This window comes from Thalassophryne amazonica, chromosome 12, assembly GCF_902500255.1.
Source record: "Thalassophryne amazonica chromosome 12, fThaAma1.1, whole genome shotgun sequence".
Classification (NCBI taxonomy): Eukaryota; Metazoa; Chordata; class Actinopteri; order Batrachoidiformes; family Batrachoididae; genus Thalassophryne; species Thalassophryne amazonica.
The window spans coordinates 89587027-89604929 of record NC_047114.1 but is presented as its reverse complement, the minus strand read 5'-3'; the positions used below and the strand labels follow the sequence as shown (position 1 = coordinate 89604929).

Genomic DNA, 17903 nt, shown 5'->3' with positions numbered 1-17903 from the left:
AGCCATGTTGGATTTTTTTTCTTGCTCAAGCAACCAGCTAACATACACTGTTGTTGTGCTGCCTTCACATGGAATGACAGGTGAATTGCTCAGTATTTGCTTAAAAAAAACATTATTTTGGCTACGACTAATTGGTAGCATAGTGATGATGTTTCTTGTCGCAGTAAAAACACCCACTCTTACTGAACATGAATGGCAGCTAGTGGTTTTGCCTCTTGAAGTTAATATGTGCAAGGGGTGAAGAGGGTCCCAGCCCTTCTTGGCAGCATTGTAAACAATGTTGAAGTGCACTCTACTGGACCATCTATGTAATGACACAATTTCCAAAACCTTGTGTTTTTTTTTCTGCATTGTGTATCTACTACTATAACCAACATGTTTGTCATCATGTCCCACAGCAGCCTGTACTTGAGGTTCTTGAAATGGGGCAATGGATCCACCTGGTGGACATTTACTACAACCCCTGGCAAAAATTATGGAGTCACTGGCCTCAGAGGATGTTCATTCAGTTGTTTAATTTTGTAGAAAAAAAGCAGATCACAGACATGACAAAACTAAAGTCATTTCAAATGGCAACTTTCTGGCTTTAAGAAACACTATAAGAAATCAGGGAAAAAAATTGTGGCAGTCAGTAACAGTTACTTTTTTAGACCAAGCAGAGGGGAAAAAATATGGAATCACTCAATTGTGAGGAAAAAATTATGGAATCATGAAAAACAAAAGAACGCTCCAATACATCACTAGTATTTTGTTGCACCCACCTCTGGCTTTTATAACAGCTTGCAGTCTCTGAGGCATGGACTTAATGAGTGACAAACAGTACTCTTCATCAATCTGGCTCCAACTTTCTCTGATTGCTGTTGCCAGATCAGCTTTGCAGGTTGGAGCCTTGTCATGGACCATTTTCTTCAACTTCCACCAAAGATTTTCAATTGGATTAAGATCCGGACTATTTGCAGGCCATGACATTGACCCTATGTGTCTTTTTGCAAGGAATGTTTTCACAGTTTTTGCTCTATGGCAAGATGCATTATCATCTTGAAAAATGATTTCATCATCCCCAAACATCCTTTCAATTGATGGGATAAGAAAAGTGTCCAAAAATATCAACGTAAACTTGTGCATTTATTGATGATGTAATGACAGCCATCTCCCCAGTGCCATTACCTGACATGCAGCCCCATATCATCAATGACTGTGGAAATTTACATGTTCTCTTCAGGCAGTCATCTTTATAAATCTCATTGGAACGGTACCAAACAAAAGTTCCAGCATCATCACCTTGCCCAATGCAGATTCGAGATTCATCACTGGATATGACTTTCATCCAGTCATCTACAGTCCACGATTGCTTTTCCTTAGCCTATTGTAACCTTGTTTTTTTCTGTTTAGGTGTTAATGATGGCTTTCGTTTAGCTTTTCTGTATGTAAATCCCATTTCCTTTAGGCGGTTTCTTACAGTTCGGTCACAGACGTTGACTCCAGTTTCCTCCCATTGGTTCCTCATTTGTTTTGTTGTGCATTTTCGATTTTTGAAACATATTGCTTTAAGTTTTCTGTCTTGATGCTTTGATGCCTTCCTTGGTCTACCAGTATGTTTGCCTTTAACAACCTTCCCATGTTGTTTGTATTTGGTCCAGAGTTTAGACACAGCTGAACAATCAACATCTTTTGCAACATTGCGTGATGATTTACCCTCTTTTAAGAGTTTGATAATCCTCTCCATTGTTTCAGTTGACATCTCTCGTGTTGGAGCCATGATTCATGTCAGTCCACTTGGTACAACAGCTCTCCAAGGTGTGATCACTCCTTTTTAGATGCAGACTAATGAGCAGATCTGATGTGATGCAGGTGTTAGTTTTGGGGATGAAAATTTACAGGGTGATTCCATAATTTATTCCTCAGAATTGAGTGAGTCCATATTTTTTTTCCCTCTGCTTGGTCTAAAAAAGTAACCGTTACTGACTGCCACAATTTTTTTTTTCTTGATTTCTTATAGTGTTTCTTACAGCCAGAAAGTTGCCATTTGAAATGACTTTAGTTTTGTGTCATGTCTGTGATCTGCTTTTTTTTCTACAAAATTAAATGAATGAACATCCTCCGAGGCTGGTGATTCCATAATTATTGCCAGGGGTTGTATTAATGTAGGTACAATAGAATTTTGCCAAGAGCTCTAGTTCGGTAAAATAAGTTTTCATATTCACAAAAATAACAGATACCAGTATGTTTGCAAAAGGCTTATATTGGCCAATATTACTGGCCAACTGGTGTATTGATCGGATTCTAATTAAGATGGGTTTGTTTCCGAAATGGTAATATTTGTTGTTGAATCCCCTGCATTAAAGCTTAAAGTTGGCAATAAAAACATCTTAATTTGTTTCATCCCTTATGGTTGCGCAGAGGCTAAATTACAAAAAAAAAAAAAACATTGCTCAAATATTTAGACTTAAGTATACTTAAGTTGCATTTTTTTATTGCAATTAATATCCTCTTGCACCGCATTAAACTCATTCTAATGCACTCCCTTTACTGCCCACATCCTGGAAAACCTGAAGCTGCTTTCATTCTTTGGTCTTTCTCCAGTTAATCCTTCAGTTTGTCACTACTGTTTAACTTTTACAAGCAAAAATATCATTTGTAGAAGATTTTTCCATTCATGCCTTTTTTTAACACTTGAGGATGTCTACATTAATGGCACCATCTCTCCTTGGAATGTTGCTTCAGTGGGAGTGGGTTTGATCTGTCAGAAACGTGATGCGTGGCTTTAGAGGGCTGGATTTTAAATATTCTCTTTGAGGATATGATTTTAATCCGCAGTGAAAGCGCTTGTCCGGAGCAGCAACAACAGTAGTAGCAGCAGCAGCAGCCGATTATTATTTCCAGAGTTTTTTGGGGGAAAAAAATCTGCAGTGACTTTGTGCAGCATTGGTTGGAAGTCCATCCACAAGGGGGTAGAGCTGGATCACATCAAAGTAGCTCCTCAGCAGAACGTGCTGCTCGTCAAATGCTGCCCGCGCGCGTAAACAGCTGCGTGGATTTTTTTTATTGGAGCAACTTCGTCTACGTTTCAATAATCCGAGTGAATAAAAAGGCGCCTGTGGTGAATATTTGCGCGCTGAACATCTGTATTTGTTGAGCCAAAGGGATTACTTTGCGTCGGTGACGTCAGGACGACCTCAGCGCACAGCGCGGCCCACTGACGGCGCGCAAAAGGCAGCAGCGGCGGCGGCCGTGGAAGAGGACGCAGCCCGACCTTGGTGCTGGGAACAGTTGGCGGCTTTTAGGCGGCGGGGCGCGGAAAAGTTTTGGCCCACATTCATGCTTATCCGCGTGTGGGTGATACGCGCGCGCGCACACACACATCAGTCCAACCTCTTCCGTGTGTTGGAGCTGCACAGAGAAGGTCGCCAGTGTCCCTCACAGGATCCGGGCAACGAAGACCGCACGGACTCAGTGATTCTGGACTCCTGAATATTTGTGGCTCACTTTTGGAGCAGCGGGGGATTTCTTCAACCCGCTGCGGAGAATTACGCGCCGCTTTCCGCGTGTGTGCGTGCGCCTGTTTTATTCTTTTAAATAATCTAGTCTGCTTTGGATCAAGCCTGTGCAGAACAGGACGTGGACCAGCTGCGAACGATGCATTTCGTTTAAGTGGCCGGTGTGCTTCTGTACCAAGTGCCAAATTGAGCCATCATGGCGCACGAGCGCAATCGCAGCATTGTGGAAAAGTACATTTGCCATAAACTCTCCAAACGGGGCCACGCGTGGGGACCCGAGGACCTCCAGGAGGACGGCGCCGCCAATAACGGCTCCATAGTTGCGGCACCACCGCCGACTTTGACGCGGCGGAGGTGCCGCGCGGCGGCCGGCGGCGGGCCCGACGCCGAGGGCATCCCCCGCCTGTGCAAACGGCTCCCGCAGCCGGACCCGCACGCCGCCGTGCACAGGGTCCTGCGCGAAGCAGGGGACGAACTTGAAAGACTGTACCAGCCCGACTTCACAGAGATGTCCCGCCAGCTGTACCTGACCTCCGCCACGGCGCAGCGGAGGTTCGCTGAGGTGATAGACGAACTGTTCCGGGACGGGGTGAACTGGGGCCGGATTATCGCCTTCTTCGAGTTCGGGGGCACGGTGTGCGCAGAATGCGCGGGCAGGGAGGACATGAGCTCGCAGGTGGACAACATCGCGGAATGGATGACGGAGTATTTAAACGGACCTCTTAACAGCTGGATCCAAGACAACGGGGGATGGGTAGGTCTGGTTCCGTACAGCTGACATGCGCCACGGCGGCGGCGCCAAAGTCCTCTTTTACTTTGGCTTTGAGTCGGTGCTTAATGTTTATCTTTTTGATATTGTGACGCGAAGCTGCGTTCTGCTCTGGTTTGATAGCTCGGACAGAGATTTCGGAACCACTGCTGACGTTTACCATTAATAAATCGTCCCTGCTCCAGACGTGCCCATTACGCACAGTATAGCGGCTCCTGATTGGACGCGCGCCTTGGCTGTTAAACTTAACTGACCAATGAGAGAGCGTGTAGTCTGTCACACCTCCCGACGCTCCCAGCATTAACTCGCGGGTGGCCACTGCTGTTGCCAGGTCCGCCTCTTCTAAGTAATTGGGGTTTTATTTATTTATTTTTCAAAGAATCTTAAATTTGTGGGTCTCTGATGCCTTTTCAGCAACAGATGGAGGTTATGTGAGTGCTAAAATTAGAAAGGGTGCAGACAAAGGTTAATGATCATAAACTTCAGCAATCAGGAGGAAAGATCAGTATCGAGGTCATGATCAGGATCAAGCAAACGACTAGGATCAAGAATAACTGCTCAGGATCCTGTGATTTTGTAGTTTTCTTCAGATTCTAAAAATAGTCTGGATACGCTGAAGCAATTTGGTTTGGGACTGAAAATAGAGGTGGTTATAAGTCCTTGGTGGAAGAATGCACTCGAAGTGCTGTTCTTTTTGAAATTTTGTGGAAAGTTGTTCCTTTGGACACAAAAAAGATGATCACATTTAGATTATAATTTTTTTCCATTTTAATGTAGCACCATTGGGCAGTTTGCAATAATCCTAATGTTAAAATTCAAGAACTACAGAATGTTTCTAGATTTTGGAATGTTATTGAGGCTGAGTTGATTCTTTGTGGAGAAACCGGCCAATAAGAAGCGACAGGGAGGGTTTGGCTTCACTTAGCATTGTTGGCGTGCCTCTCATCTTTATGCACAGTCTGTATGACAGACTGCAAATCAATGCGTTGCAGCGTCCCTGCAAACTTCAGGCAGGACAGTGATGGATCGCTTCATAGCTTAAAGATCTGGATATGGTGATGTGAAATATACATTTGGACAGGCGTGATGTTGATCATGAAGTTGCAACATTGTAAAAAACTGAGCTATAAATGTGCATTAATGTTGTTGATCCTAATGCAGAATTTTCATAAGGTTTAGAAATGTCCTCTGTAGCAGGGGTTGTGGCCATGTGGTTAGTGCGCTTGGTTTCCATGCGGAAGGTTCCCAGTTCAAATCCCCACTATATTTCTGTGTAATGTGGAATTGCGTCAGGAAGGGAATCCGGTGTAAAATGTGTGCCAAATCAACATGCAGATCCACCTCGGCTCTGCTGTGGCGACCCGAGTGACAACAAGGGAGCAGCCAAAGGGTCTTTCTTCTATTTGGGGGGGGAAACATCCCCTGTAAAATGCAGTGAGACAGTCAATAGATGGACAGATAAATGGATGAGGTCCTATTTGTACAGTATCAAATCACAATATAAATCGACACAAGACGATACACACAAGTGACGTTTAAACCTTATACACCCTCTCAGCAAGCAAGCTGACAACAGTGGTAAGGAGAAACTCCCTAGGGTGTTTAAGGAAGAAACCTCAAGTGACCAGATTCAGTGGGGTGACCATCTGCTATGACTATACTTATAGATGCTGTCATGTAGAATGTTTCCAAATTAAAAAGGCATACGTATTTGAAGAGTGACCATTTTTGGGATTTTGCCTCTGCATCACCACAATGGAGTTGAAATTAAACAAAATGTGCTTGCAGTTTACAGTTTCAGGTTTAGGGGAGGTGACGGTCTAGTGCAGTGGGGTTGAGACAACAGGATCCTTGGTTCAAATCCCCACCAGACTATAAAATCACTAAGTACCCTTGGGCAAGATCCTTTATTCCCAAGTTTCTACTGGTGTGTTGTGAACTCCTTGCATGGCAGCACCCTGACATCACTGTGGCTGAATGTGAGGCATCATTGTAAAGTGCTCTGCACTTCTGATTCAGATGGAAAAGTGCTATATAAATGCAGAACAGTTACTTGAATTTACAAGGTTTTAAAAAAAAATCTCACATTAGGACGTGTGCCCATATCGCAAATTTTTTCTGGTGTAAAAGTGCTCAGTGAGCACCCACATTTTTCTTCCCAGCATTTTCCAAGAGGTCCACACAACCCCTGTGAAAAGGATTTTTCATGACTATAGTAAAATACATACAGGTGATGTCATATAATTAGAATATTATAAAAAGTTGATTTAATTAATTCCATTCAAAAAGTGAAACTTGTATATTATATTCATTCATTACACACAGACTGATATATCTGAAATGTTTATTTCTTTTAATAATCATCAAAATTAAAATAAATAAACACTTGAAATATATCAGTCTGCATGTAATGAATGAATATAATATACAAGTTTCACTTTTTGAATGGAATTACTGAAATAAATCAACTTTTTCATGATATTCTAATTATATGACCAGCACCTATAATAAAATTAGTGAGGGAGGCAGTTGATTGAGGTGCGCAGAGTGAATTTTGTGAGAGAGAGGGTGTTTATCCACACAACACGGCACAAAGGATTTTGTACGTATGAATGCAGCTGAAGCGGACACTTCTTCCTTCTCTCTTCATCACGCTTTTCTTGGTTTTGCAGTTATAGGTAGCTTGAAATGAGTTTGTCATTTTTTTTTTCATTCCCAAAGCCTAGGTCTGGTGGCCACTTTGACAAATCCATCGCTGCTTGGTGGTTGCAGCTTTTATTTTTGTTCTGTGGATCAAAATTTGAAAATGACAAATAATGAATGCCTGTATTTTTTTTTTTTAGCTTGAACTACTTTAGAATTGCTGAATTATTCCTTTTGACCTTGTTTTCACATGCTACTTGTGTGTAACATGAGATCTGGCAACACTGGTAGCTACTGTCAGTCATACAGGTGTCCAAGACTAAAGAGCGGAAATAATGCTTTAAAAAAATACCCCACAATCATTATCCGATGCACTGCATGAGAACACACAGGCTGTTTCAGTGTGTCTGTGCAAAGTTTTGTGCAGCAAAAAGCTCTGCTGCTTCTGTACTTTGAGGTCAGCAGGAACGAGGAGGCCAGACGCATGTCAGCGGACACAGAACTATTGAATTAATGCGTTTGGGCCGCTGGGCACGACTGGACAGGGATGAAGTGTCAGGGTCAGCTTTAGCACACCTAAGTGGCATGTGAGCTTCAGACACTAACAAGGACAGACATCTACACACTGTTTAACTGCACACATTCTCAGAGAAGTGGCATCAGAAAGAGTACCATCTTGCTGCGGCTACACCCTTTACCGCACCTTCGGCTGTGCTCTTCAGCAGTTATTAAACCAACCTTCCATGGATTAGCCTCTAATTAACAGATTGGGGTTTAATGAGAGGGTGCAGTTTGCACTGCTTGGTTAGGATGGGGGGGTCATCAATGATTCACATTGAATATCTGAAGGGGAGGGAATGTTAACATTCCCGCTGAGACCTTTTTTTTATTTTGCCCCCGAAGGTGGCGGTTTGTGCCACATATTACAGACACACAAGAGTGCCTCCCTCTGCGAATCTGCAACTCTGCTACGTTTAACACAGAGTCCTCTGTGTACGCAGGCCGGAACTCATTTGTCTGATTTTTCAACCTGTACCTTGAAGCTGGCGCAGACTGGGGTGTCGAGATGCCTCCTGGAGGTCTCTGGAGTCTGTGCCCGCTGTACAATGTAGGTCACCATAGTCTGTGTTTTCCAGCTGGGTGGAGATGATGCTACTCTACATCCACCATTAGAGCTGAGAATCTTTTAATCCACAGGATTATTTGGGATTATTTCAAAGTGTATGCATCCCATTTTTGTCATTTTAGTGTGTTTATGGACTTATAAACCTTATCCGAATGATTCTGGCTCATAAAATGCAAAGAAGTTTGTAAAAATCCAGTTTATATTCTGGAACAGTAGTAGGGGACATCAGGAGTAGGTGCAGCACAATTTTTGATTTGCACTTTTTGAAGCCCTTTCTATAGCATCTTCCACATTTTGTCACAAAACATCCAAATTTTTCTGCTACAAACAACCATCATTAATCATTATTACTACTATATCACAGTATGATGTTTCATAAAATGTTTTCAAACACATGGGGTATAATGATTAGAGTTGGAAAATTACAATACCATCTGACATTATAATGTTGAAAATCTCATAGATCTTCTCGGGGTCACAAGAGACCCCACACAAGTTTGAATTATACTTCCCATATGGATTGACCGATCCTTGCAAAATTGAATGAACAAATGCAGGACAAACAGACTGACAAATTCATGGTAGGAAACTCTTTCCTGATTAAAATTAGAAAAATGGTGCACAAAAATATATAGCCGGGGGTCATTAATGCCCCCACTCGGTCGCTTGAGGGTTAAAAAAAACTATTGAAAATATTTTTAAATACATTTTTTGTTGTTGCTGGGCTACAAAACCTGCAAGAATGTCATCAAGAGTGGGTGTAATTTGTTTATAGGAGTGATCACATGACTACCCCTTACCCCTAATTTTTTGAACATGTTGGAACAACTGGATCTGCATTACAAATGTCCCCAGTCTGCCCTGCAATATTGTCATTTTAGTTTCAGGATCTTTTTGAGCAGAGGTGAATTACAGTTTAACAGACGCAGATGTTGTTTTATATTCATTTGAATATGTGACAGGTGGGGGATTTCCTGACGTCTGTTTTTCAGTCATTTGCTGACATCTAATAACCGACACTGTGGCCACAGAGTTTTGTCTAGAATGCAAACTGATGTAAAAAAAAAAAAAATCCCACTTTTCTTCCTTATCAATAAATGTTTGGAATATAATGGCAGCGTTCTGGCAATAAAATAGAATCAGTCTTACAGCCAGTGCCAAAAATGGCTTGCATGTGATGTTGTTAGCTGCTCTCAGACCTGGTTGGCCTCATTTTAATGCTGAAAGGTCTGACGTTTTTGTGTGTAGACTGTAAGTGAACGTTAAATGATTTTGTCTGGATTCTTTCTGAGTTACGGGTTTACAGCCGGTGATATTTCTAATCAGACTTTTCCCTCGAGGGAACTGGATGACTGCCACTGTTTGTAAATCATGGGCCAATTAATTTGTTGTACGGTGAAAACATTTGATCGGGGAGCAAATGTGCTGCATTTTGATGCCTATTTCGATTAGAGCTGCAAAGATTTGTCTTTTGGGGGCCGTGGAACTACAACATCCAAAGTGAAAGGATCCATTAATGTTATTAATTACCTGTGGGGTTTTCCTGTTGTAAGATTTTAGAATCCTGGTGTGATTGCTGCCTACCCGATTAGTAATCAATCAGTAAAATATCACTGTTTGCTTCAAGTGGACTCGAATTTTCAGTGTGTATCTGACAAAGCAATGTTCCTCTGGGTAATTTGTTAGCATGGTGACATTTACATGTCCTGAGGTTAGTAATGTGTTAAGCGAACCTTGACAGTTGAATGAATTTTGGCTCCGCACTGCTGCGCAATTCATCGTGCCAATGAGTGTCATTTAGATGGTACACTTGAAAAGCCACTGTGACACTTGCACAAAGTTGATCTCAGCACTGGCACGCAGTCTTGTGTGCCAATGAGTAAAGTTATCCTTAAGTGTGCATAAACTGCAAATGACAGTTTTGTGAATAGGTTGCTCAATGTTCATGACCAGTTCACACAAGTGGCATGAAATTTATGCATGCCAGAAATTTTGAACATTTCAAGTTTTTTGTGGTACACAGTCTTGCACAGTTTACAACACTTTACGAGTTTACTCATTTGTACACAAGACTGTCAGTACCAGTGTTGCCACAGTTACTTTGAAAAAGTAATCCAATTACTGATTACTCCTTGAAAAAGTAACTTAGTTACTTTACTGATTACTCAATTGGAAAAGTAACTAAGTTAGATTACTAGTTACTTTTTTAGTTATTTTTCCCAGCTGCTGACAACAACCCTCTGCCACCTCAACATGACAATGATACCTGTTTTGCCAAAACTCACTTTATAGTCACCCTTTCTTGACTTCAATGAAAATAAATACTTGTTTTATAAAAAGTAAAATAAAGACGTCTTTCTTGACCTCATATTTAACTGTTGACAGCACTGTAACAGTAAAACTTGCCATTTCTAACCTACATTGTTTATAAATGTAACTATTGAATTTTTTTCTAACATTTTTCTAACATTTAAATTCTCTCTAAACATTTTACTTGTCAAAATTATTATTATAAGTAGTATTAGTAGTTGTAGTAAACAAAAAAGGCTTCAAAACTGGACCTTTAATCTAGGGGTGTTGTGGGGGGGCCACATCCTTGCCCCACACCCCATTCAATCTGGATTCGCCCCTGCTTTGGCGTCTGAGCACAAAGAATGGATAATATTTATTTATGCAGAAAACATGACCAGATTTACAGGTAAGAAAGTTTTATTGCGTTTTCACATCATGTGGTCCTCAGAGAGTTTAGGTGCATTTGAGTGGAAAATAGTGTTAGTTGTTGACGTGTCGCGGAGGATCAGCTGTTTTTAGCAGCAGATACGGAGCGGCTCAGCTCAGAATTCTAAATAAAGGAGGAAAAAAAGTATAAAAATGTCTTTGTAAATCTCAGTGCAGGTGTGCTGTTATCACTGCGCTTTAAGAGGTGAGGTCGAGTTGTAGCTGCTGTAGAAAACCGGATGAAAAGCTCACAGCTCGTTTAAAGTGGGCAGTTCAGTCGAACCCCGACCTCCTGCCCACGGACCAAGTTTAATGCTGCTATCGACCCACAATGCAAAAATAATAGTAACGCACAGTGACTTGGAGAAGTAACTTTAATCTGATTACTGATTTGGAAAGATTAACGCGTTAGATTGCTCGTTACTAAAAAAAGTGGTCAGATTAGACTAACGCGTTACTAAGTAACGCGTTACCGGCATCACTGGTCAGTACAGAGATCAAATTTGTGCAAGTGTCAAGGTGGCTTTAAGCAATATCGTGTTATCATGATAACTATCATGTTGGCAGGTTATCACGGTAACACGTTAAGAAATGCTGCATACAGTGGAAAATGGGAATGTAGAATTTCCAACTGACGTGGAAAAACAAAGAGTAAAAATGACACCAGAGGTCAGAATATCTACTTGTGATGAAGAAAGGTTTTCAGAATCACAGAATAATGTGCGCTCCTCTTTTTAATTAGCTGATATATATATATATATATATATATATACACACACACACATGGAGGAAGGTTCGCTGTGAGTGACTGGAGAGGGGGGAGACAGGTATACTCACATCTTGTCGGTGAGGATGTTATTGACTCATCATTCATAGGTGAGAAAGTAAATGTTTTGACTCCCCATTCATTAGTGAAAAAGTAAATGTTTTCATCTGTGTGTAGTCTGGCCCCTTGCTCTTCACTAAAACTGGAACTCAGTCACTGATAAAAGTTGAAATTGTAGACATAAATATAAAGATGAAGCAGAAACCTGGCTTAATGAAACAGCAAAGGCTATTCGGCCAACCGTTTGGCAGATAAATATTATGTCTTAACTTATTTGCCCAACCGTGATTGTGTATTTGATACATTTTGTGCATCTAAGCTACGTTTTTTTACACCACTTTTTTAAGGCTCTATTGCAGTGTGAAAAGCAGCGTATGTCTGACGCATTTAATGGCACTGTCTTTAATTACTGCGAAAAAAAAACACTGCAATGGATGAAAGCAGACAAACTTCATAAGTATTTTGAACGGAAGCCTGTTAACGACGACGAAACAGTTTTGATGAACAAAATGCTGCTTGTTGCCTGTAAGATGGTGTTAGTTTTACACATTTCCCTGGGAGTGATGAGCCAAACCCTCCTGCAGCCAGTGAGAAAATATCGCCCTTTTTCCCTGCATTAAAGCTGGAAGTGAACTTACAAGCGTGCTCATTGGTCAGTTGGGGTTGGGGGTATAGAGGGTTTTCAATCACTGTTTCTGTGTAGGCTCTCAGTTGTCCAGGTGGTTTCCATAGTAGAAAAGCTTGAATCTTCGACTGGACTGGGTTGCTTGACGCGAGGATGTTTCACTTCAAATCGCAGAAGCTTCCTCAGCTAAAATTCTTGCTCTGGTGGTCTGACTTCTGTCTTGACTCTTGTAGAGAAGAATAAACCATAAGTCACAAAAGCTGGAGTTTTAAACCTAACCAGACCCCTCCTACCGAGAGGCAGACTGCTATAGGCTAGTGACTAAACAACAGCTCTACTTAGCACCTATTGTGCTCTAGTTAGCACCCTCCTAATGACAGGGCAGCTGTCCCTCCTAATGATGGGACGGACCCTCTCCTGATGGCTCCCTTGATGACTCTGCTGATGACGTGAATGACTCATTACCATGAACAAAAGACTGAAACTGCTTTGACCTGAGTATCCCATTGTAAACAGGGGATAAAGCGTGTCTCAGACCCCATCCCCGGTTAAGGCTGGGTTTCAAACATTTCACAAAAAATGCCTCCTTGACCCCTCTCTGAAACCATTTCTTCTCTGGCTAATATTTTAACGTCCTTGTCCTCAAACATGTGGTTAGTGTCTTTAAGGTGGAGATGAACTGCAGACTGAGATCCACTGGCGCCCTCTCTGCGGTGCTGGTATAGCCTTTTGTGTAAAGGTTGTTTAGTCTCACCTATGTAGTGTTCGTTACAGTTTTCCTGACATCTGATAGAATACACTACATTGCTCTGTTTGTAACTAGGGATCCTGTCCTTAGGGTGAACTAATTTCTGTCTCAAGGTGTTAACCGGTTTAAAGTAAAGTGGGATTTTGTGCTGTCTGAAGATCCTCTGTAGTTTTTCCCCTACTCCTGCTAAATAAGGGAGAGACACTCTTCTTCTTGTCTCCATCTCCTGTCCGTCTGGTCTCTTTGTTCTCTGGGACTTCTGCACTTTGTCCAGGAACCATCGTGGGTACCCACATACTGTGAGGGCTTTCCGGACAAGTTGTTGTTCTTTAGCCCTTCCCTCTGCAGTTGTGGGCACCTGTAGGGCTCTGTGTTGAAGCGTCCTGATCACCCCGAGCTTGTGTTCAAGGGGGTGGTTTGAGCCAAAGAGCAGATATTGGTCAGTGTGAGTTGGTTTTCTGTAAACCCCTGTCTGGAGTTGCCTGTTCTCTCCAATCGTAACATCACAGTCCAAGAAGGCTAAATGGTTGTTTCTGGCATCCTCACGTGTGAACTTGATATTGGCGTCCAACGAGTTGATGTGTTCTGTAAAGTCCTCAACTTCCTGTTGCTTGATTTTAACCCATGTGTCATCAACATATCTGAACCAGTGACTGGGAGAGATGCCCATGAAAGATGTCAAGGCTGTCTTCTCCACTCGCTCCATGTACAGATTGGCCACAATGGGGGATACCGGAGACCCCATTGCACAACCATGAATCTGACTGTAGTAATTCCCCCTAAACAGGAAATACGTGGTGTTAAGACAGATCTCCAAGGGTTGGCAGATGTGGTCTGGTGTGAGTTTGGTCCTTTCAAGTAGAGACACATCCTCCAGCAGTCTCTGCCTCACAGCTGAGACGGCCTCGGGGATGCAGGTGAACAACGATGTCACATCAAATGACATGATTGTTTCATCTGCCTCCAGCTGCAGGTCCTTGATCTAGTTCACAAAATCTTGTGTGTTCTCTACATGGTGGTCTGAGTTACCCACTAGATGAGCCAAAATCCACTTGAGGTGCTTGGCCAAATTGTACGTGATGGAATCTGTGCTACATACAATAGGCCTGAGTGTCACGTCCTGTTTGTGGATTTTGGGCAGTCCATAGATGCACGGAGTGGCGTCCCCAGGGTACAGTCTGTAGTATGCCTGCCTGTCGATGAGTCCCTCTTTCTCCAGGTTTTGAAGGTAGCTAATGATTTTCTTCTTATAGCCGCTCGTGGGGTCTCTCTTCAAATGTTCATATGTATTGGAGTCACTGAGCAAGTTGTTGATCTTGGCCTCGTAGTCCGATGTATTCAGGACCACCGTGCATCTGCCTTTATCCGCTGGCAGGATAAGGATGCTTTGGTCCTTTTGCAGTGCTGACAAAGCTTTCCGTTCTTCTCCTGTGACGCTGGACAGAGGAAGTTTAGCACTGTTCAGCACTGCTGTGACTCTTAGTCGGAGGTCCCCAGCTTCTGACTCTGACAAACTGTTATTAGCCATTAAACATAACAGTTTGTAACAGGGTACATAACAGGGTACAGACTACACAGGTGAACACTACATAGGTGAGACTAAGCAACCTTTACACAAAAGGCTATACCAGCACCGCAGAGAGGGCGCCAGTGGACCTCAGTCTGCAGTTCATCTCCACCTTAAAGACACTAACCACACGTTTGAGGACAAGGAAGTTAAAATATTAGCCACAGAGAAGAAATGGTTTGAGAGAGGGGTCAAGGAGGCATTCTTTGTGAAACGTTTGAAACCCAACCTTAACCGGGGAGGGGGTCTGAGACACGCTTTATCCCCTGTTTACAATGGGGTACTCAGGTCAAAGCAGTTTCAGTCTTTTGTTCATGGTAATGAGTCATTCACGTCATCAGCAGAGTCGTCAAGGGAGCCATCAGGAGAGGCTCCATCCCATCATTAGGAGGGACAGCTGCCCTGTCATTAGGAGGGTGCTAACTAGAGAACAATAGGTGCTAATCAGAGCTATTGTTTAGTCACTAGCCTATAGCAGTCTGCCTCTTGGTAGGAGGGGTCTGGTTAGGTTTAAAACTCCAGCTTTTGTGACTTCTGATTATTCTTCTCTACAAGAGTCAAGACAGAAGTCAGCCCACCAGAGCAAGAATTTTAGCTGAGGAAGCTTCTGCGATTTGAAGCGAAACGTCCTCGCGTCAAGCAACCCAGTCCAGTCGAAGATTCAAGCTTCTCTACTATGGTTTTCAATCACGTGACCGATTTGCTGCAGGACAGGTGCCGTCTCCATTCTGGATTACAAGGAGGCTGGCGCATGATAGAAAAATGGAGAGAATGTACGGTTATTACGATGCTTTAAATCCTCAAGATAAAGCTATTTATCGTGATAGATGTGTAACAGTTGGTTCAGTGGATCCGTATCTTATACCAGATAGTGAATTTAGTGGCGATGTAATGAACTGGCCGACAGTGCCACACTGCAATATTGTGAACTAGGAAGCTGCCAAGCATCACAGCGGAGCTCTGAAAGCGGAGGTGGTCTTGAAGTCCTGAGCGATTTCTCTCACCAGGCGCTAGAAGGGCAGCTTGCGGATCAGCAGCTCGGTGCTCGAGGACCACAATGTAAATAAGCATCCGTATGGGAAGTGTTCTTGTGTTATCCTCTGAGGTATTTTATGTATTCTTATATAATTTTATTGCCGAATAAAATAAAATTCTGGGAGCAGTGGATTTATGGTAGCGACGGATCTCTCTCAGTGCCACGGTGCTGTGAGGCTTCTTCACACCAACATTGAAGCTTCTGCAATTGTTCGCCAAATGCACGTAGCGTATCACAGTGGCCACTGCGTCGTAATCTAGAATGGCCGCGGGACACAAAATGACGTGACCGATATGTTACATGAAAACCCTCTATATGCTCGCGTATTTACTTTATTGAACCAACGGTTGGGCGTATAGTCACTCCGTAATGAAACAGTGCTTAAAAAAGTCAAGCAAATTAAAGAAATAAGATACAAAATATACAGTAAGTAATTGTTCTCATCCACTGAAACCATTCATATGTGAACACAAGTTCTTCCAAGACTAAAACACCATTATAAACTAGCATTTTAGCATGTGCCATGTGCATGTTAGCAGATCACCTTCTCTGGAGCTACCGCAAAATATAATTGTTGGCTTGTTAGTATCCAAATATTGACATTAGGGGCCCTGTTAGCATTTCTGGCTCTTTTAGGTTCTACATAAAGCGTGATAGGCCATGGTAATATACTACATTTACTCAAATTACCAAGTTAGCAGATAGTCTGGAGCTGCCCCGGCATGTAATCAGTTATTCTCCTATACTCAATAACTGTTGCTAAGTTTTTAGTATGAGATCATTGACATTAGCAATTTGATTTGCAACTCTGGTCTTTTATGTGAACTCTCCACCAAAAGTAACAGAGCTTCTTAATACAGTGGAACCTCGGTTTTAGAACTTAATTGGTTCCTAAATATTGTTCTTAAACAGAGTTGTTATTAAACAAAAATTAATTTTCCCATAAAAAAAAAACATGTAAAATGTATTAATCTGTTCCTGGCCCCAAAAAGAACACAGAACAGAATTTTATGCATAAAAGGCAGACAACATGCAAAGAATATGCATAGTATCGTTATATAAAATAGTAAGTCCCTTCAGCTGCTCCCTTGTTTGCACTTGGGGTCGCCACAGCAAATCCAAGGTGGATCTGCATGTTGAATTGGCACAAGTTTTACACCGGATGCCCTTCCTGACACAACTCCACATTACATGGAGAAATGTGGCAGGGGTGGGATTTGAACCCAGAACCTTCTGAACTGAAACCAAGCGCATTAACCACTTGGCCACCACCCCTGCTTAAGTATCGTTATATAAAATACTGTACAGTAATAATAATAAAATAGACCATTAAATTTCACCTTACCTGTATAGACAAGACTTGATGCCGTTCACGGATGGTGAAGGGGACAGATGTTACTGTCCGTTAGGACGTTACACCACACAGCAAGCCAGATTATTCCAGGTTTTTGTCATAAAATACTCCAAACTAGAGCAAATGTCCTGACCGCCTCTGTTGCAGCGAAACTGTGGTTGGATTTAATGTTGTATGCTAACAGCATTAGCACTTTTAGCAGCTGTCGGTAGCTTCACCTGTTAGCTCCACTTAATGTATGATTACTGGAAAAACTTTTCCAGTAATCATACATTAAGGCTCATAACTTTTAATGTCCACAACAAAGTAAACCATTAGGAGAACCACTGCGCAATCCCCAAAAATATGATTTAATAAACATCTGAACACAAAAAACCCTTCTTTTTTCAAGTTTATTGGCAGACTGCAACCCAACACGGTGCATTACTGCCACCTACTGCGGCAGAGGTGTTCGTGCACCAAGACTTTGTTTGAAAAGTGATGTATTTGTCATTCAAAAAATGTATTCAAAGAACAGATTTCTTTGGAGAGAGCCGTTCTAAAACCAAGGTTCCACTGTAGTACTGAAAGAACTAACAATAGCCTGTTAGCAGCTTGGCTTCTCTGGGGCTGCCTGGAATATAATCGGATATGATGGTATAATAAATCTATGTTTTTACTTGTTCTAGGCAGATATTAACTGTAGCGGCTAGATTAGCATTTCTGGATCCTCCCCAAAAAGTAATAGGCCATGCTAATATTACTAAAAGCACTAACATTAGCCTCCACAGTCATGCTCGGCGTCGCAGACCAACCACGAACTGACTTTCCAGGGCGCACTGGCATCGCCTCTCGAGACTTGCGTCGCGTACTAACATTAGCATATTAGCAATGCACGCATTTCCCTTCAAATATAAAATGATTCCTCAAATGTCATTTCTTTAAAAATTTGTAAACGTAATTGATTATCCATTATTTTCCCAAATATGGTTTATGTGATGTGCACACTAACACA

The 17903-nt window shown here is 42.2% G+C and overlaps 1 protein-coding gene across 1 annotated transcript in view; it reads left to right on the top strand.

The window, feature by feature from the left end:
* The first annotated feature begins 3005 nt into the window (after nucleotides 1–3005).
* bcl2b (BCL2 apoptosis regulator b) overlaps nucleotides 3006–17903 on the top strand; it is a 75494-nt gene continuing 60596 nt past the window's right edge. Inside the window, exon 1 of the mRNA XM_034182394.1 lies at nucleotides 3006–4251. Coding sequence (XP_034038285.1) covers nucleotides 3694–4251 — 558 coding nt within the window. The 5' untranslated portion in view covers nucleotides 3006–3693. The remainder of the gene's footprint in view (nucleotides 4252–17903) is intronic.